Source organism: Ursus arctos, unplaced genomic scaffold (genome assembly GCF_023065955.2).
Source record: "Ursus arctos isolate Adak ecotype North America unplaced genomic scaffold, UrsArc2.0 scaffold_16, whole genome shotgun sequence".
NCBI classification, from domain to species: domain Eukaryota; kingdom Metazoa; phylum Chordata; class Mammalia; order Carnivora; family Ursidae; genus Ursus; species Ursus arctos.
Genome location: NW_026622830.1, coordinates 37,205,300 through 37,227,016, shown reverse-complemented (window position 1 = coordinate 37,227,016; position 21,717 = coordinate 37,205,300). Strand labels below are relative to the sequence as shown.

Sequence of the window (21,717 nt, the reverse complement as noted above, 5' to 3'; positions counted from 1 at the left end):
AGTGCCTGCACATAATAGGCAATATGTAAGTGTTAAATGAATGAATGGAATCATGGAATGCGTACTATACAGTCAGGCCATGCTCTATACTTACATGTACTTCATGTCCTTTACCTGACTGTAACCTGGTCTCTGAAATAAAAAAGCCACAATTCATGTTAATTTAATTTCCTTTCAGCTCTCATAACAACCTAATGGCAACTGTACTATCAGAGCCTGGGCCTTTTAGATGTGCATTTGCTCCAGTTCTCTTCAGCACAACAAGACCATGTTAAAAATGTCCGGAAATGGGAGGTTGTGTGTCTTCATGAAAGAGGACTGGCTTGGGAGTCAATCAACCTGGAGTGAGCAGTGTGGTCTTGAGGGAGTGCTTTCATTTCTCTGGGTTTTGGATTCCTCATGCAAGAAATGAGAAGTTGGAACTCAGTTTTCCAGGTATCCTGCCAACAACAAAATTCTAGGATTTGGAGTGCCTGTGACCCACCTTCTAAGTAGAGTGCCTCATCTTGGTCGGGGAGTGTGTATGTGTGTGTGTGTGTGTGTGTGTGTGTGTGGCACAGAGCTTAGATGAAGCCCTGATTCAACCTGGTAAGAAGGGCAGGGACTCAGGGATACACAAGTGCACCTGTCATCTTCCCATGGGTGTTGCAGCACAAAAAGCACTTCCCTTAGATTGTTAGGACCAAGACACAGCACCTTCTAGGGGCATAGCCAGAGCAATTCTCCTGCCAGCGTCCACCTTTCCTTGAATCTCAAGGGGGAGCCCACAGATGGCTCCCTGATGTTGCTCCAGGCTGAACACTTGGGATTTTGCGGGTGCTGAGTTTTTCTTTTAAAGGGAGTCTGTGTGGCCGCCAGACAGCCCCTGCCACTTGGGCAAGCTCCATCTCACTGGCAACTTTCCACAGCACCTCCACTCCCACCACATCCTAAGTGGCATGAAGAACTCCAACCCCAAGAACAGTAGACATACAGGAGCCTTCAAAGTAAAATAAATTGAGTTAATGGTTTGAGCAATCTTGGAGCAACAAGCATTCAAAGCCCCAGAGAAAAGAAGCAGGCTCCTTAATTAGAGGGTAGCTCTTTAAAGCTGTGATTCTGTCTCTTAGTTTTCCCCTATGTTCACTTCCCTGTCCCTCGTTCACATTAGGAAGGTGGGAACGGGGCTCTTCTTGGCTCCACGGCACACAGTTCTTTGCTTATTTGGGGCCATATCATTCTGTACTTGAGTTCTCTGGGTCTGATCAGGCCCACTTCCCTTCCCTTCTTCCCACCTTTCCCCATTTATGAACACGTTTAGGGCCAAGGACATCAATGTTCATTTTTTGGGTTATCCCAGAGCTTAGCGTGGGGCCATGCCTTGGAGAAAAAGCAGTGAAAGAGCCACCGTGGGCCACAGGCACCACCCTGGACTGCACTTCAGGGCGACGAGGCCAGCGGCAAGAACTTGGAACAGAAAGGCCGTCTGCCGCAGGTGCCTTCTGGGCAGCCCGACTCTCATTATTTCCACCTGCTTCTCAACAGTTTGCATCACTGTCCTCGGGGATTCCATGGCCTTTCCAAAGATTTCCTATTTCTTCCCTCCAACACTTATTCCCGTTTTAGGTGAAATGTATCTCGTTTCAGAGGTGTCTTATGAATTTTTTTTGCCTCCATCAAAATCTCAAGGGGAAACCAGCAGCTGTTTCACATGGTAGGTGTGTCTTCCTGAAGGTGCCAGTGAGGGGGGCGGAAAGGAAAGGATCTACTCAGGAATTAGCCTTTTTCCAGCCAAGTGTGGCATGCTGAACCTTTTCAAGAGTAATGGATTAAACAGAAGTGGAAGCCTTGTGCCAGAGGAACTTGGCCATTCTTGAAAATGTTTTATCCCCTGTGGACTGATTCACTGCTGTAATAAGGGACTGCAGATTCAAAGGATTGTTCTGGATTATTTGGTTTTGAGCAGGCTGGCAATTTTGATGGCAGAATCCCCTCTTCCTCCACCACCTGAGTCAGATCCCAAGTCACGCCAAGGACATCCTGTATGTTGTAAGTAATTTTACTTGTGTACTGGAGAACCGTTTTCCCTCTTAGAAAGGCAAAGTTCTTCATTTTCTCTGAGTCATAAGAACAACTCTGTTCTTTTCTCACTCAGTTCTAGTATCCGTAAATGCTAATAACTCCCTGAGATTTCCACACTTGGGGCTGGGTGAAGGAATGCTGTCCATGTGGGTTCTGAAGGACTGCACAGAACTGATCCAGGCTTAGTTTGGTCTCAGTCCTTAAAACACCGTGTACTCCACAAAGGGCAACTCCAAATAAGTTAATGAGTAATGATATATGGACTTTGCCATTTTGCCTGATTTCGGTCAGATGGCCCTCTGGTAGGAAGTAGATCGCCCCTCATTAAGGACTTTCCCAAGACCTTGCAGAGCCTAGGGAAAGGGCTGGAGCATAAAAATATAACTCAATTAGTCGAAAAAAGCCACCACGTTGAATAGAAGGCTGTCAGACCAATGGCTAGACTTCTAGGAGTGTTTGGGCACATGTAACCACAGTGATGGAATGCTCATCTCACAGCGCTCTCAAGGGTATTCTTTTTTTTAAATTTTAAGTTATTGCTTCTCTTTATTGTACACGATGTCCTATAAAGAAGATATATGTCCACAATTGAGCTTTGAAAGAGGACCACGGGGCCAGGTCCATTTAAAGGGAATGAAGTCAAGCAGTAAATTTGCTGGTCATTCTTTTCATATGGACTGTATCTTAGCCAGCGGTTGGTCTTTGATGTCGTAACAATAGCACGGGGCCATGGAGGCAGCGGAGGGTCCCCATAACACCAAAACTCGTCCACACTCATTAAAATTTGGAGATCAGTCTGCAGGGGACTGCACATCAGGGAGCGAAGGGAGTGGGCTCCGGGACTTGTGGGCTGCCCTTCGCAGTGAAAAATGGCCATCTCTTCAGTAGCGTCCACTCCTCCTGCTGCATTCCTTACTGTATTTTTCATTGAAGTATGATACACATACAGAAAAATGCACATATATATATAACTATACAGGTTCGTGAGATTTCACCAACTGAATACATCTGTGTAGCCAACATCAAGAAACAGAACATTACCAGCTCCCAGACAGCCCCCTGGAGCTCCCTTCCAGTCACTTTGTTGACTAGAGAAACCAGTGTCCTCTCTTCTAACAGCATAGATTCGTTTTTCCTGGCGCTTTTACATAAACAGCATCGGCCAGCACGTACTCGTCTGTGCCTGGCTTCTTTCAGTCAGCGTTACACTGGTGAAGTTGTTCAGGTTGTGAGTAGTTCTTGTGTGTTTGCTTTCAGTGTGTGCACTTACTGACGATCTGTCCTGCTGTTGATGGGCATTTCGCTGGTTCCGGTTTGGGGCTATTTAAATAGTGCTGCTTCGGGGCGCCTGGGTGGCTCAGTGGGTTAATCGTCTGCCTTCAGCTCAGGTCATGATCTTAGGGTCCTGGGATGGAGCCCTGCTTCAGGCTCCCTACTCAGCGGGGAGTCTGCTTCTCCCTCTGCTTCTCCCCCTGCTCGAACTCTCGCTCTCCGTCTCAAATAAATAAAATCTTTTTAAAAAATAAATAGTGCTGGGGCGCCTGGGTGGCTCAGTCAGTTAACCATCTGCCTTGGGCTCGGATCATGATCTCGGGGTCCTGGGATCAAGCCCCGTGTCAGGCTCCCTGCTCAGCGGGAACCTGCTTCTCCTTCTGTCCCTCACCCCACTTGTGCTCTCTCTTTCTCTCTCTCTTTCTCTCAAATAAATAAATAAATCTTAAAAAAAAATAAATAGTGCTGCTCTGAGCATTCTTTCTCAGGTTTCTGAATGCACCGATGAGTACATTTCTGTGGGGTATATATCCAGGGTAGGACAGCTGGGCCAGGGGGTACATATGTATTATTTCAGTAGTTTGGAAAACCACCGTTCCAAAGTGTTTATACCAGTTCCAATTCCCTGAGCATTCTTTCTCAGGTTTATGAGTGCACAGATGAATACATTTCTGTGGGGTATATGTCCAGGGTAGGACAGCTGGGCCAGCGGGTACATATGTATTATTTCAGTAGTTTGGAAAACCAACGTTCCAAAGTGTTTATACCAGTTCCAATTCCCTGTAAGTGCTCTATATTCTCGCCAACACTTGGCGTCTTAAGTTGTTTTTTGTTTTTGTTTTTCCTTTTTGCCTTTCTGGCAGGATATACAGTGATTTCATATCACAGCGATTTCATATTTTCAGTGCTCATGGATTTTTTACAATTATTTTGTCCTTTCTATTTTAGCTATATACCCAGTCAAGGCTCAATTCTGTGACAATCAACAAATTAATAAGCTATTAAGGTAGTTGAAATGAGACTTGCCCCAACTCAACATTTGGGATGCAAAGGGAGAAGAAACAAGGCGCAGCAGAACATCCCGAAGTATGAGACACAGCCTACCAAAATGAAAACAAAACAGAAGATAAAATACACTGGGGATTCAGGGCCGTAACGGACTTGGGAAGAATAACCGAAAAAGATCTGGAACCAGAGTGGCCCACAAGCTGATTAGATATTAGCAACGTAATGCCATAACTAAAATAGGGAATATGATACTACTCTCAACTATGGGAAGCATTTTAAACACTGACCACTTGTTCTTCAGAAGACCTTGAGGAAATGGACTTTGTGACACACTGAAGAAAGGGAGAATTGGATTAGCCGCAAGGAAGAAATACTTCTGGCCAGCACCAATCATTAAAAAGCAGACTATACAGCTCACGGAGCCTGTGGAACGCCTGTCCCCCAGGCAGGTCCTGTTTCTCTTGTTATGTCTGGGAACGGACGGTAGGAAAGGGTGTCATTTCGTCAGGGAAGCGGTTGCAGGCTTAAATGGTTAAAGCTCCGTGAGTGATGAACACATTTGCGGGCACAGTTCCATCCCTACCATGGAGCACACGATTTTTAAGCAGTGAGACTGCACAAAGGAGGGCATTCAGAAGGAAGGCAGAAAGAGATGGACGTGCGTTTCTTGACTCCGAAACAACCTTTGGTGGGCGGAATCCTGTGCTGACAGAAATTCGCACCCTTTTCTAGTTCTCATTTCTCAGAGGCAGGGTCCTTCGGGCCCCAGCCTTCGCCTCGGCCTGACGCTGGCCCAGAGCCAGGCCGAGCTGCCGCACACACACAGCCCTAGGTGATGGGTTGGTCCCCCTGGAAATGCTCAGCACATCTTCCGACATCTGCTTGGGGACACAGCCGCGTGGTGGGTCAGGTGCGGAGGGGGCCTCCGCTGAACCAGGAGGCCAGCTGCTTTCCCAGCCTCTTCCCTCAAGCTGTCCCTGCTCTTTCCTTTCCTTCTCCCACATAGGAGAAGAAGCCCAGAACAGCCTTTCCAGAAGCATCACTGATTGGCATGAGGCAGAATGTATCAGCCACGCGGAGCCAGCCGGGACTGCGTCAGTTCTGCGTATCTTTCCCTTCGCATGAGCTGCTCTGAACAATCATGCTAAACCTTGATTTCCTGACATTGCTTTGCCTCAGTTTCTTCAGCTGCAAAATAGAAATAGTCCCCATTGAATATTACTCAGCTATCAGAAAGAACGAGTTCTCAACATTTGCTACAACATGGACAGCACTGGAGGAGATAATGCTAAGTGAAATAAGTCAAGCAGAGAAAGACAATTATATGATTTCTCTCATCTATGGAACATAAGAACTAGGAAGATCGGTAGGGGAAGAAAGGGATAAAGAAAGGGGGGGTAATCAGAAGGGGGAATGAAACATGAGAGACTATGGACTATGAGAAACAAACTGAGGACTTCAGAGGGGAGGGGGGTGGGGGAATGGGATAGACCGGTGATGGGTAGTAAGGAGGGCACGTATTGCATGGTGCACTGGGTGTTATACGCAACTAATGAATCATCGAGCCTTACATCGGAAGCCGGGGATGTACTGTATGGTGACTAACATAATATAATAAAAAATCATTAAAAAAAATAAATAAAATGTATCTGAAATTAACCACCAAAAAAAAATAATAAAAAATAAATAAAATAAATAAAAATAAAAAATTCAAACTAAAAAAAAAAAAAAAAGAAATAGTCCCCATTGGGCTATTTTGCGAATTAAAGGTGTAAAGACACGTAGTCTTGATGGCAGTGCCTGGCACAGAGTAAATGCTCCGTGTCAGCTTTTCATCCTCATCAGTGCTGAAGATGAAGTTCAAAGATTAGAATTACCCCATGAGGATGTCTGTTCTTAGATAAAGCAACTGAAATGCAGAGAGTCGAAGTGACTTACCCAAGGTCACGCAGCTCTATCATACCAATACCCATGAGTTAAACCATTCCGGGACATCAAGGACGGTCCTTGCAACCTGATAAGCTCCCAGTGATGTAGCTGTTACTATTATCGCATTTTACAGAACAGGATATGGAAGCACAGTGACGTGTGTGACTTCCGCCTAAGGATATGCATGGTAGTGACAAGCAGAAGTAGAGTTGAAACAAATCCAAAGCCCGTGCCTCTTTGGCCACTCTGTGGGGCCTGGCGACCAGTTTGTGCTGAAGGAATGGTGTGGCCCCAGCAAAGGCTGAAGAGTGCTTGTCGCCTCTGCCTTATCGAGCATTTTCATCGTCATGAGAGGAACATGTGGCAGGTGGCCTGCTGGTTGCAAGAGTATGGGAGACCCATGGAAGACACCCAGACCCAACACAGAGCTTGGCTCCCAGCCTGCCTAGATCTGCTGAACCCCAGACGACCTGCAGACCCGTGAGCGTGAGAATACATGCTTATTGTCACCGCCACTGAGTTGGGGGGGTCCTCTGTCGTGCAGCGTAATTGGGCAAGAACTGAATCATCCCTGACCTGTACTGAATGTTTTCGGGGACTTGCAACTTGCAAGATAAGCATCTTAAATGGTGCTTCTTAAACTGCGCCGCACATATGATTAGCCTGGGGCCCTTATTAAAAGGGAGGTCCTAACTCAGTTGTTCTGGGTGGGACCTGAGATTCTTACTTCCTAAGGAGATCCCAGGAGAGGCTGCCACTCCACTGAACGCGCTCTGGGAGCGCGGAGCAGCCATCCCGAGCCTCCCTCCGTGTCCTGTCTCTGAGCCACAGCTGTGCCTAGTGAACATCAGGGCAGTGGGTGGGTGAGGGAGGGACAGTCCCTGCCCTCCAATGAGAACTCTGGGTGGGTTTCTAATCCTACGCACTCTCTCCTAACGTCTAGCGCAGCCAGGAGGTCAGCTCATGTTAACATCTCCTTCAGCCCACTTTGCGGGCTAGGGATTAGAATCACCTAATGAGATCTCCCCTTTTTTGCTTTTTGCCCTTTCTACTTCCTGGAATTTGAAGGTTCCCAGCAATAAAACTGGCTTCCAATTCATTTGGGGCTCATAACCAATACCAGATTTCCAAGTCACAATGTAATTGAGTCCTCAGGCAAGAGATAGAAAATCTATTTCTGGTTTTCTTAACTTCTAGTCAGGGAGGGCATGGGGACAGGAAGATGAAGGGTGCAATGGACAGCCCCTTATGGAGAAAGCCGACGAGTTTTCTGCTGGGACATCTTTGCAACCTGGTTTTTTTGTTTTGTTGTCCAGTACCCAACTTTTCCTTCCACCACTATCACCTACAGAATTGAGCCCCATGAAATTTTTGTCCTTTGGGCATCCTGGAAAAATAGAATTCTCTCCAAGGAGACAATATCTTCTCTCCTTCCTTCAACTTTTCATCATATAGTTGACCCTTATAGGGGTCTGAACTGCATGGGTCCACTTACGTGGATTTTTCTTGATTTTATTGATGAATACAGTATGATACTATAAATGTATTTTCTCTTCCTTATGATTTTCTTAATAACATTTTCTTTTCTCTAGCTTACTTGATTGTAAGGATACAGCATATAGTATGTATAACATACAAAACATGTGTTTAATCAACTGTTTATGCTAGCAGTAAGGCTTCTGGGTCAGCAGCACGCTATTGGTAGTTAAGTTTTTGGGGAGTCAAAAGTGATACATGGATTTTCAAATGTGCGGAAAGGGGGGTTGGTGCCCCTAACCCCTGCATTGTTTAAGACTCAACTGTATAGTGTCTATCACAATCTACAAATGTTTTAACTACAGAAAGATCTCATCCTGAGACTCAACTTCCAAATACTCTGAAACTTTTCGGTGGTGTCCCTGGATTGTTATAGGTCCTAAACATATTATGTGAGTGCCTGAAAAAGATTGCCACAATTTCTTAATTAAGATAAACATACACCAACCATGTGACCCAGCCATTCTGCTCCTAAGTATTCACACAGGAGAAATGAAAGCATATGTTCATGCAAAGACTTATACCTGAATATTCATAGCATCTTTATTTTAATAGGTCCAAATTGGAAACAGCCTAAATGGGCTTCAGTGAATGAACGGATAAGCATATTGTATGCATACAGTGGAATACTAATTGGCAATAAAAAGGATCAAATGCTTTATGCATAAAACAGCATGGATGATTCTCAAAATCATTATGGTAAGCAAAGCTTGCTGTATGGTACGTTCTGTATGATTCTACTTATATAAAAATCTAGGAAATGCAAAAATGAATCTATCATAACAGAAGGCAGCTCAGTGGCCTGGAGACTGCAGGAGAATAAGGGAGGACTGACAAAGGAGCCCCCCAAAAATTTTTGGAGATGATAGATTTATTCATCATCTTGGTGGTTTCACAGGTGTCAAAACTCATCGGATCGTTCACTTTAAATATGCATGGTTTGCTGTACATCTATTACACCTCAATAAAGTTGTATTTTAAAAAGATAATAACACAGTGCCACCCTCGCCCCCCCAATCTCTCCCCATCCCTATCTCTGAGAGGCAGTTGGGAGCCAAGGCATGTTTTTAATTTGTTTCATTGGCACTGGCATGAATATTCTATCTACAAGCCAGTGGGAGTAAGTTAACACCTGGGTGGCCTATGACATCATTTCTAGCTTCTCTGGACCCTTCATATAGATTCTGGCCACATCTTGTTATTTTTGAAAATGGAGATGTGGTGTCCGGCGGGAAGTGGCCTATTGCCTTCACAGTCTACCTTCCTTGTTCCAGGTCACTTATGTGAACATCTGGGGGTTGGGGTGCCCCAAACTTGAAAACAGAAACTCTCCTATTCTATTGGCCCTGCAGCACTGTCCCTGCCAGGGGGTCAGGGGGCATTGCTCTCTTACAGAGGTATATCAGTCACAGACCGTGCTCTATGCAAGATGACTCGGTTTACTCAAATGTACGTGGGTCAGGCCAACAGGAAGAAGGAGTAGTTAACCTACTGTTTTTACTTCTACTCAGTTTACAGAAACAACTTTTCAGTGACACATGCTGGTTGGTGCTTGGGGAGTTGATGAACAGCTATATTTATCAAGGCACCTTGGCCTCTCCCTTTTTTAGGCATTAGATGACGATCCCGCACACGTTGGAGGACTTTCTATTGCCACTCTTCCTCCCTCCTAAAATAGCAAACAAGCAGGGAACCGGGCTCTCAGGAGAAAAAAGACCAGTTATCTCTTTAAACACCAGCCGTTTGAGGGTTCGCCCAGCCCTGATCTTTCCCATGCCTACAATTTTGGAATTCCCCTCTTCCCAACTGCTCTGGGAGGGTGTGGCATAGCCCGATTCTGTTGCTGCCCCCAGCACGTACCTTTCTGAGACTAACAGGTGTCTCATGGAGACGCTGCCCTGAACACTTCTTATACCATCACTAACTAGAGAGCGGGTCACCATCCCCATGGCCCAGCGCTTGAGTAGTGCTTTATTTAGTTTGGGTTCTCCCATGATTACACTCTGAGACAAAGAACGAGTCGTATATCTTGGAGACGACCCCAGGAAGCTTTGGTAGGGGAAGAAGAAAGAAGGCAGAGAAGGGAAGAAGCCATAAGGTTATGTTATCAAGCCAGTGACCACAGTTGACTTTATTAGCATTGTGTTTCATCTAACCTCTGGACTCATCAGCCACAGAAGGAAAGAAATTAAATTTTATCTTTTGTGTACACGGCTTCTTATGAAGTTCCTATGGAAGTGGAGTACAGAAAAGATTTAAATAAAATGCAAAATGAGATCTGTTTCTTAATAGCATGCTCCTTTGTTATTTCTTAAACTCATTGTATATCATCCTGGGCATGAAACTGACATCTCTATCCCATCCCCTAAAGAATCTTCTGTCTTTTAGGAAGTGAGTACAGACAGAGGGAAGAGGAAAGAGGCTTCATCATCCTCCACTGAGGAAAGAGGCTTCATCACCATCTCTCTTTTTATAAATCAAAAAATCCTGAGCCAAGGGTTGCAGAAGAAAGATGTTCTCGGAAGATGAGAGAGAAATAAAAGGACCGCAGAAACCATTAAACGCTATCAAATAAGACCAATAAGACCAATGCAGACAGATTTAAAAAAAAATGGAGATAATTGAATCTGGAGAAGACAGAAACTATTAAAATAATAGTCTTCAAGTCCCGCATGAGAAGCTTTTTTGAAAAGTGAGTAAACAGTGGTAAAAAAAATGGCAAACGTGAAATTAAGATGTAGCATAAAAGATTTAAAGGACACATCAGAGGGAAAATATTGTGACATTGAAGGTTGTTAAAAGAAATACTTGTATGACATACAGAAGATTGTGGGATTCTTTCCTTTGGAGGCTTTAAAACCAAAATAGATTCTTCTTTACTGAATGGACAGTTCTCCTGACTTCTAAGAGTGTCCCCCAGACTCAAAGATCAATGCGTATTAGAACATGGCTGGGAAAGAATGAACGAAGGGGCTACACAACCAATAAAACTTTCTTCTGGTTAATATAAAGGAAAATTCAATTAAGAAATAAAATTATAGTGTTTCAGTTCAAGATGGTAGACCAAGCATTTTCATGTACTTCTTTTCCCTCTCCAAATTCTACTGAAAAGGCAGATGAAATAAAAATAAATAAATAAGTCCGCAACAGAGGTATAAAGCTGAAAGGGTTCACCTATAGAAGAAGGAATGATTTCTAGTTGACATGGAAGAAATGGTAACCAATTAAAAGTGAAACACTACAGAGCTGAGAAAGTGAAGAAAAATCTCTTTAAAAAGTGAGTTTCTTTAGAGGAATTCCTATAATAATATGAGGAATAGAGGCTATGTCAGTTGCCCTACTAGGTACTTACTCATAAGACATGAAAACATATGTTCACAGAAAGGTTTGTACAAAAATGTTAACATGGCCTTTTCTTTTTTTAATAATATCCAGAGCATTGGAAACAACCCAAATGTTTACCAATGCGGGGGGGGGGGGGGGGTGGATAAACAAATTGTGACATAGTTATACAAAGGAATACCATACGGCAATAAATTAGAGAAATCTACTGATATACACACCAACACAAGTGAATCCCCAAATCATTATGTTGAGCAAAAGAAGCCAGACACATACACAAAAATGCACATAGTATGGTTCCATCTATAGGAAGATCTAGAACAGGCAAACTAATCTATGATGATAGGAGTCAGACGCTGGCTACCTCTGGGAGGAGTGAATTGTCTATAATGATTCACTAGAAGGCTTTCTGCGATGATGTAGACATTCTATATCCTAATCTTGATGGTGGCTATATGGGCATATACAATTGTCAAAAATAGAACTGAACTTTTAAGACTCACTTATTTCACTGTATGTAAATTATGTTCATTATTTTTTTAAAAAACTTTAAAAATGCTGAGAGAGAAAAAAGAGAGTGAAGAGGAAGAGGAAGGGAGGAGGGGAGAAGGGAAGAAGCGGAGAGGAGAGGAGAAGAGAGGAGAGGAGGGGAGAGGGGTGGAAAGGAGAGGTAAGGCTATAGAAGTTGGGAGAAAAAGGTGAGTACAGGAAACCGATTAAAGAGTGCATAAGCAGGAACTTACTCAAGAAGTGTTCTTAAGATGAAGACAAACATGGAGCTTCAAATTTAAAGGGTCCACTGAGTGCTAACCAGAACTACCTAACTAGAGCCCTAAATCTAAACACAACATGATGACATTTGTGAACATTATGAATAAAGTGAAAAATCCTAAAAGCTTCTAGTTTAAAAAAAAAAGTCATCTACAAAGACACAGCTTCAGGTTTTTGAGTGAAACATGAGATGGTGTAATAAAATCAGATTTTATCTTCAAAATTCTGAGGGGAAACAATATGGAACACAGCCAACTGCCAAATTAGCATTTAAGTGTGATAACGAAATAAAGATATGTTAAAAAATTCAGGATCTCAGCGAGTTTAGCCTTTGATAAAACCTTTCTAAAATTAATTTTTGAGAATGTTTTCCAACAAAATAAAAGATGAAAATATGAGATTCAATTAGCAGCAACAGCAGATAAAGAAATTAGTAAATCTTATAGTTACATCTAGATAATTATTGGGAACATAAATGAAACTGCTAAGAAATTATTCCCAAGATAGTTATAATGAAAGAGAAAGAATGAAAGAAAGAAAGAAGAAAGAAAAAGGAACCGGAAGAGGAATAATCTAGTACTAAATATTCATATAATGTGATTAAAAGTTGAGAGTTACATAGAAAGAGAAAAAGCATGTCAGACACTTATTTGGGGGGGATTTAGGTTATAAATATGGATTGATTTTCAGAACTGATAGAAAAGTGTAAGTTCAAATCTGTTAAAATGTCAAGAGTAACAGCAATAGAACACTTTGAAAACTTGAGGAAAAATAAACAAAGTAAATAATATTTAAATACTTATTGAATGTTCATGTGCTAATAAAGTACTTAGCATGCATTCAGTGTTTTAATTTTTACAACAGCATGAGGAAATAGTTATTATGTATCTAATTTCCAGAGGAGGAAATTAAGACATAGGCTAACTCTCTTGCCAAAGGTCACACAGATAATAAATTGGAAGTTAAGAGACAAAATGGGAAAAAATCGTGGAAATTTGAGAATTCTACATAAAATGGGAAAAATATCTTCAAATCTATCAGTAATCACAATAAATATAAATGAATTAAATTCATTGATATATTGCATGGAAAAAGAAAATTTAGCTATTGGTTATTAATAAGAGAGATATTTAACAAATAAATCCCAGAAGAAAAAAAAAGCAAGAGTTGCAGCATTAACATCAAACAAAAAAAGTATTCAAGACAAAAGTCAATAACATGATAAATAAGGAATTTCATCTTGATAAAATATAACCACCAAAAAGGATATTTTATGTCCTAACACCATGGATTCTAAACAAGTAAAGCAAAAATTAATAGGATTATGAGAAACAGACAAATCCACAACAGTAGGATAAAAATGAAATTAATTTTCTTGAGGAATTAGCTGATAAGTAGACAATAAATAAATCAAGAGTTGGAGGGTTTTCATAATATAATTAACAATCTTGATCTGAAAGCTCTTACAGAGAGATGTAAGATTGTGCAGCATAAAAATATACAGTCATGAAATATTTGCAAAATACGTTCATGCTATGTACAGACTTTATACTGAGAAAGTCTATTTATCAGTATGTAAAAATACATGACTTTCTGGGAAAATGTAATCTGTCAAAATTGACTAAAGAAAAGTTACATTATCCAAATAGACTCTTGGCCATAGAATAACATGGAATGTTAATCAGAGATCTCAAGCAAAGAGGTACCAAGCCCAAAAGGGTTTTATGAATGAACGGTAACCATCTCATAATCTTATTTAAAGTGCTAAGGTGAAAAAAATGAAGATTTTCAACTCATCCCATGACACTCTAATGATCCCACTATTGAAATGGATACTTCTAGCTTTCATGCATACACCAAGAAAACTGTAAGTGTCTATTTCTATAGCTTTCCTAGATTCCACAACGAACAAATTGGAAATTATAACAACAAAAAATAAAACCCTATTCACAATAGCAATCAAACCTAGGTATGATAGGACAAATGGCTATTCACTTAGACAAAACCCAAAGCTGTATCTTTACCTTAAATCTTAAACCCACAAATAACCCAAAGTAGACTGTAGTTCTAAACAACAACAGCATCAACAACGATGAAAACTATAAAACTGTTAGAACAAAATCTGTTTAAAGATGTTGACAATCTTTATTTGAGGAACTATTTCTTAAGTAAGGCAAGAAAACCAAAAGTCATAAGGGAAATGCTTCAGAGTTGCTTACACTTAAAACAGAAAGCTTCTGCCTGGTTAAAGGCAGCAGAAACAATATTAAAAGATTGGTCTAAACACTCACAAAGCTTATGAGACAAAGATCAATATGGTAGATATTTTGCAAAGATAGCCACAATAACTCCTTCCACCCCTGTACACATGCTCCTTTGCAATGTTACTTTGTTGGTCCTCCGGTCAAGAAGAGTCTGCTTTCTGTCCCCTAGACTCTGGACTGACCCAGCGATTTGTTTGGCCAATAGATTGTAGCTGAAGTTGTACAAGTTCAGCAAGCAGTCTTGCAATTTCTGCTTTTACTCTCTTGCAGCTCTAACCCCACCATGTAAAGCCATGAAGTCTAGCTTCCTTGAAGATGAAAGACTCGAGAGACAGCCTAGGTGACAGCCAGCATCAACCATCAGACATAAGAGTGATGTCATCTTGGACTATCAAGCTCATGTCAAGCCAACACAAGGCTACGGCCACAGGTGTAATTCTAGGTGAGATCAGCAGGAGAACTATGCAGCGAGACCAGAGCAAGTTGCTGACGGACAAACTGATGAGCTAATAAAATAATGGTTGCTTTTAGCCACTAAGTATTGGGGTGGTTTGTTATGTAGTAACAGCTAAAGGGGAGAGCCATCTATAATTTATAAAGAATTTGAGGGATAAGAGCAACGAGCCTGCCTGGAACATGGGCAGCAGGCAAGCCACAAAACAAGAAACACAATGGCTGTTGACTTGAATCAGAGCTGGGAGTCCTGCTGAAGAACTAACAGGAACTTGGGCTCCACAGTCCGCTTGCCTGGGTCTAAATCCCAGCCCTGCCCACCACAGCCGTGTGGCCTTGGGCAAGTTACTCAAATCTCCCTAGGTCTCAATTTCCTCATCTGTGAAATGGGTATAGAAAGACTGTCAATCCCACAGAATCACTGCAAAGAAATTTACTTGTATTAAATACAAATAAACGTTGCTTTTGCTTCTACTGCTATAAATAACTCAGGTGACCTCTTGCCTCGGAAGCAGTGAGTACAAGAAGCTAAGCTGTTTTACTGAAGGCAAGTAGAGGGATAAAGGAAGAAAGAGCTCTTCAAGATGGTAGTTAGGAGACAGAGAACAAAGACATTTAGTTACATTTCAGAGTTTGGTTTGCTGTAAAGTTATTGTAAAAACAATCAATTTGATGGTTTATAATACTTGCTTATATCTCACTGTCTCAATAAGCTCTAGCTTTATTATTTAAAATAGGTTTTAAATGGTTTTTAATCTGAGTTTTAGTAGAGAGTTTTAATCATGGTTTTAAATCTGAGATTTAGTAGAGAGATAGCCATCTGAATTTCAAGTCACAGAGATACAATAATAATTATTACTATTGCCTGTGGATTCTATATTTTAGGATGCTCAATCTTCCAGACTGCTTTCATTATATATAGTTGTTTTCTTACTTTTATCAATTAAAGACATGAAAGAACTAATCTGAATATCTGACCAACAGGAGACACCCATTTCAATGAGGAGATAAGATTTCATTCAAAAGTGAAAAAAGTTAATGTTTCTGTGCATTTTTATGCAGCTGTTGCAGACAACTGGACAATTTCTTATAAGATATTTTAAAATATTGAAAGCAGTAGGAAGACTAACATTGTTTTCATGAAACACATGAAATACAGTGCACTCAAAGCATTTTACTGCCACCTCATAACAGCGTACCTACAGTACGGGGACAGTCACAGAGCCAAAAAAAATGTATCCTCTAGTATGTTGAAACTTCCCCCCAAATCATGTTAGATCATGTTTATATATGTGTATGTGTATGTATATATAAAGTTATCAATGTATGTGTATATATATATAAATATATATGTTCATATCTAACCCAATAAGACTGTCAGGATGTGTTTGAAAATTTAAATTTTTAAAAGGCTTTCTCTCTCTTAGAGCCAGCATGAAGACTTTGCTAAGAACTTGGAATACAAATATTCTTCAAAGATTTTTCACTATAAAGTAACACAAACAAATTAAGCAGCGTCTAGCTGTGCACTCGTGGGCAAGTTACCATGAAAACAACAGTGTTTTCATTTGAATCAGGGATAGCGATAGTGCCTGACTCACAAGACTTTTGTTGATATACGTAAAGTGCTCAGAACAGTGCCCGACACATAAAAGACACTTGAGAAATCTTAGCTATTATTGTTGTTATTCTTACTACTATTTTACTGGGTGTCCTTGACATGTCAAAACGACCAGATCTTAAATAAGGGAGTATCTCTTTTAAAAAGACCCCCAGTACACTACAGTTTGGGTAAATAAACCAACCACTGTGCATTTCTAACTGCAACCTCATATTTTAGAATATTTTAAGCAGTAACAAAAAAAAAATAAGGTAGTATAAGCATTGGTTAATTTCTTGGTAACAAAGAATGAGTTTAGCAACTTAAAATATCACAGAGCCAAAATGAAATGAAATCAAATCAAATCAAATATCACAGAGCCAACAAACTTGAATGGAGCTGAAGCTGGGTTAAAAATATCCAGTAAACAGAAAGAATATAGTGTTCCCAGTTTTGTTTTTAAATACACCTGCTACTAGCGAATTCAGTTTCCGGGGCTGAAAACAACATACTAATAAATGTCTTTTGCAGACCTTCTCAGTTGGTGGAACATATTCTCTTTCCCCATTTGAATTGTACTTTGGAGAGCCAAAGGAATAACTTCAGTCAGGAAGAATATAAAACTTTTACAATAACAAATTACAAAGGAGAATAAAATTATGAACCAATCATTCTGGCCAAATAAGTTCGTCGAGTGGACAGAATAACCAAACACTATTACAAGATAAGCTGAAGCTGGGGGATTAGCAGCTCCTTGGGACCCAAGATATTCCTAGGAGCATTACTCCTTCTAAATCCTCCATTTCTTTTGCCCTCTTGGGGAAGTTCTTCAGCCAAAGGCCCTTTTGAGAATTTAATCCACTTCCCTTTTGCAGTTGCTACTTCCACCAGCTGCTTCTCTCATTACCTTACTGTTCAGGCAGAAAAGGCCAACCCCGGGTTATTCTAATGATAGCAAACACCTCATAAAGAAATCTGCCAAATTTACTTTTCCATAGAACATCATTTTTACAGCTTTTCATGAGCCCATGAGGAAAGAAAGCATCATGTATAAAATATGACTTCCAGAAATCTTGAAGATATTAAGAATTATGCCTACAGTGTTAGACTGGTGGGTGTACTACGGTCCATAGAATGGGAGTACCTTCAGTTTCCCCAAAGGAATCCTATCAGTCTGTCATTGTACCTGTTGGCCCACAGGAATAGACATTTTCAGAAATGTCCCAAATTTAAAAGAACTGCAGGCTCTGGGGTGTATACTTTTCCAATACTGGTTTGGCGTTTGTGTGCAAGGATCACCTTGCTTTAGTCTATGACACTGGCAGAGAGAATAATTAATCAAGAGTACGGAATGTATGAACTTTGGCAAGTTCCCTAATCTCTCTGTGCCTCAGTTTTTGCATCTGTAAAGGGGGCATATCAACAGTATAGGACCTCACTAAATCAATGAAATTCTGTGAAACTTAACACAGTGGCACATAGTTAGCACTATGGAAATACTTAAGTGAATTCTTCTCTCTTTAACAATAGAATTTTTCACAAAAATTACATAAAATGTAAAAAAAGGAATTAGCTGGGGCAATGATTGGGAACAACGAATAAAACTTATCTGGACATTGCAGAGTAAAGAGTTTTAGAGAAGCTGGTTTGAGGAAGAGATTTTAGGAGCCTGAAAATTCCCACTGCTTCCCGGGAAAATCCTCTTTGACTTCTACCCATGCTCCAAGTTGACAGTTGTTAACACCCTTAGACTCAAGGAAAACCGTCTTCCAAGACAGCGGCAGGAAAGCCCTACCTGAGCAATCCTTCATTCATTCAGAAGCCATAACTGACCGTATGTCCGAAGCCGGTTATCCCCTCCCGAAAGGCGAACCCCATCCCCCCGACCCGTCTTGGTGCTGCACTATCATCAGAATCCCATTCCTAAAGCGACCCTCAACAGGAGCAGAACGCTGGAAGTCTTTACTGTATGTTTAAAAGTCCCAGGTGACCCGGGCCCCACGACAGGTGGCTTGACTCCGCAAGGCTGGGGAGGGACACGTGAGGCTCGTGGACCCCGTGGGCAGACAGAGGGTGTCTGGCCGTTCTCCTTGGGAAATTATTTCCTGACCTTTGGCGTTGCTTTCCCAAGGGGCGGACTCACTGAGGTTCTTCCTCTCAAACCCAGTTCGGGGATATTACCCTATAGTTAAGAGTCTCCTACCCTACGGTCCTCCCCCCCCCCCCCCAGATTAACATCACTCAGCCTCTAAAGGGCAACCAAAGACTGGCAGCACCCCAAAGCAAAGGCACATACATACTCCACACTTCCTCCGCGCATCCCAAGTCTCGCACCCCAGGTACCTGACCTGTGACAGACCTCGATGCAGGGTTCAGCCTCAAGGCACGTACCCCCGCTCCGCCTCTGCCTGAGACAGGTAGCCCCCGCCAGGCTGCTGCCCAAACAGTTGCTCTTTGGTGGGGCGGGGGACCCGCCTCCTCGCCTCCTCGCCTCCAGCGGGTGCTAGCTCAGCACCCCGCCACCCGGGGCCCTGCAGCCACGCGCGCCCCTCTCTGGCGGCGCACTCACCTGCAGCTGGGTCCGGCTGGCGTTGCCTGCGGCCGCGTCGGACCCGTCGGCGGCTCCCGAACCGCGCAGCACCGTGATGTGCAGCGTGAGCAGCAGCAGCCCCAGTAGCAGCAGCAGCTCCGCCGCCAGGCGCACCATCCTCTTGAGGCGCGCGGCTTTAGGACCCGGCGCGGCGGGCGGCGGCGGCGGCGGCGGCGGCGCCGGGGGAGGAGGAGTTGGAGCCCGGGAGCTCGGCAGCGCGGCTCCCGCCTCGGCCCCCGCCGGGGCCCCGCTCCCCGGGCCCGCGGGGCTGGCGCTGGGCTCGGCGGGGCGCGCCGGGCCGGGGGAGCAGGAGCCGCCGCCGCCGCCGCCGCCGCCGCCGCCGCACCACGGCGGAGCCACGGCGGGGCCGGGGGCGTCCAAGCCGGCTGCGGAGCAAACCCCGGCGTTCCCCGGCGGCGGCGGCGGGGACGGGGGGCAGCCCGGGACCCGGGCCGGGCCGGGGACCACCCTGCGGGCAGGGGGCAGCGGGGGCGGCGGCGGGGCGGGCGCAGCCGAGCCCCCGAGCGCACATGGGCGCCCCAGATGTGGCCGCGGCGCCGCAGCTGGAGCAGGAGCGGCCGCCAGAGGAGCGCGGGGAGGAGGAGGAGGAGGAGAAGGAGGAGGAGGAGAATGAGGAGGAGGGCTTCAGTGGCGGCCCGGAGTTACCTCCACGCTTGGCTCCCCCGCCCTTGCCGCCCGGAGCCACTCACCCGACGAGCCACCTCCCCTCCTCCCCGCGCTTCTTCGGGCTGCGGGCCGCGCCGCCCCGCCGCCAAGTCCTAGGGTGAGCCGGCTCCAGACGGGGGCCCCGGGTACTCGGGGGCTGTCACTGTTTGGAGGTGACCCGGGCGCCCCTCCGGGGTCGACGTCCGCCTGCCGGGCTGCGCCAAGTGCGCGCACTGCTGCCGAGGTCGCTGTAGCGCCCGAGGGCAGACCTTGTGCGTACTGAGGCTCGGGGCTGTGGGTGGGTGGGGTGCCTGGGCGAGTTTAGAAACCTTTATTGACAAAGTGGAGTTGGGAGTTGTGGTGGTGGAGAACCGAGAGGGCGCAGGACAAGCCAGGTGTCTGTCTGCGACTGTGCGCCCCTTGCCGAAGCTGCAGTGCGTGTGTACGAGGGGAATGATAAAGTGTCGTTCCAGAAGGGTCTTGACACTTTCTCCTGGACCGTGGGCCGCAACTCCCTGAGCAGGGCTGCTCACGCGCCCGCGGCGCCGGGTAGAGCCTGGGAAGTGAGGCGAGTCGGATTCGCTAGGTGTGGGTCCAGTCGAGCGCGCAGGTGGCGCGGCGGGAAGCTTCTGAGACCGGGAGCCCGCGGCCCAGGCGCGCAGGACGTAGGTGGAGCAATGGGGGTCAATCTCAGCTCAGGCAATCGCGGGTCGAGGGGCTCATCCCGGAGGCGCTGCTCCCGGAGGGGACCTAGGGGCTGCCGCCGCACAGCCGCCGCTCCTGGGCCACCGCCTCATGACCGCGCTGCAGCCTCGGACTCCAGCGCGCCGCTCATGCCGTGCTGAGGGCCTTGAGCGAGTGGAAGGGCTCCGGGGTCGAGCAGAGGGCGCGGAGTCCTGGCCTCGGATGCAAGAGTGAACTGGGTCCCGTGGCAGGTTCGGATAACCGCAGCGGCAGCGTGCGTCTCCCTCCCTTTCGATCTTGCTCTGGCTCCCGCCTTCCCGAGTGGCTCAGAGTGGCGAGCGCGCCGTAAGTCTGGGCCCTTTTATAGTGCGCTTTCTCCGCCTCCTACCGGGTTTCCTCCTTCCCTCCTTCTCTGTGCCCGCCCAGCAGGTCCCCTCCCAGCGTGCGGAGCCCTCAGCCTAAGCGTTCGCACACGTCCATTTCGCAAATTTCCAAGCCTACCTCGCCTTTGGGACTCCGGTGCCCTGGGGCTGATCCTTCCGTTTCTCCTTTGGCTACCAAAATTAAATAAACTTTTTCTCGCCTGCACGCCCCCAGTCCCGTTTCTGCCCTTCTCTCCGTCCTACAAACTGCAGATTCTAAAGTCAACTACCTTCCGACTTCATCACATCTTTACGCAAGGCGCCTCTGCCGAGTCTTACCCAAATTAAGACAAGAAACCCCTCATCAGTCCGAAAGTTCCTCAGGTCACCGTGGCATTTTGCAGAATTTAAATAGTAGTGATTAAGATAGAATGTAATAATTGCGTATCAATTTGTGTCCGGGGAAGGAAGGGCTAGGCTAGTTGCCGCTTTAGAGATGCTGTGAGCATTTTCAAAATTCTAACTAGCCCTAGCATTTTATTAATGAATTGGCAGCGGTTTGTAAAGCAGTCGGTGTCTTTTCCTTTTCAGGAGCTGGGGAGGAGTTGCAGGGAGAAAGGGGAGATGTTTGGAGGGAATGCTTGCATTGGATTTTTGGGAGGCCCGTCCTTGCATCTCCAGGCTCTAAAATGCCAAATAATTGTCAACCAGAGCGCTGGGGGAGAATTTGAAACAATAGACCGTCCTCAGTTCAGATGGGAGATCAAAGAGGGGATCCCAGCAGTTTTCAGACCCCACAAGGATCCTCCTGTGTGTTTTCTAATTAGAGTCACTTCGAAAGGGGAGGACGGCGGGAGAATCAGCACAATGATGAAATATATAAATTAAGATGGCAAACTAGAATCCCGAAGGCAGAGAGAGTTTAAGCCTGGCTCTAAGCCCCAGTTGTGCCAGATTATGATGTGGGCGCACAGGGACAAATGACTTTCCTATTGCCTGAGGCAGGCTGGTCTAAATTAGAATCCAGGCGCTGCTGTGTCCTGTATTTCCATCACACACAGTCCCCACATGTGAGCCTCAATTGCCTCTCCTCTCATCTAAAATTAACATTTGTGGATCCTAAGGAAAAATAACTTTAAAAAAAATTCTGGAAAGAAATCCTTGCAGTGAGTGTAAATT

At 44.6% G+C, this 21,717-nt stretch overlaps 1 protein-coding gene across 2 annotated transcripts in view; it reads right to left on the bottom strand.

Annotated features, from left to right (window-relative positions):
* The window catches only part of ISM1 (isthmin 1), a 75,912-nt gene extending 55,406 nt beyond the window's left edge, over positions 1 to 20,506 (bottom strand). Inside the window, exon 1 of one of the 2 annotated variants that reach the window (XM_048222315.2) lies at positions 19,537 to 20,506. Coding sequence is in view for 1 of the 2 variants with exons in the window: in XM_026503018.4 (XP_026358803.2) it covers positions 18,806 to 18,943 (138 nt within the window). In the remaining variant the exon portion in view is untranslated. Of the gene's footprint in view, positions 1 to 18,805; positions 18,977 to 19,536 lie in introns of those variants that run through there. The other variant, XM_026503018.4, reaches the window with a different exon arrangement.
* Between the last annotated feature and the right edge of the window lie 1,211 nt (positions 20,507 to 21,717).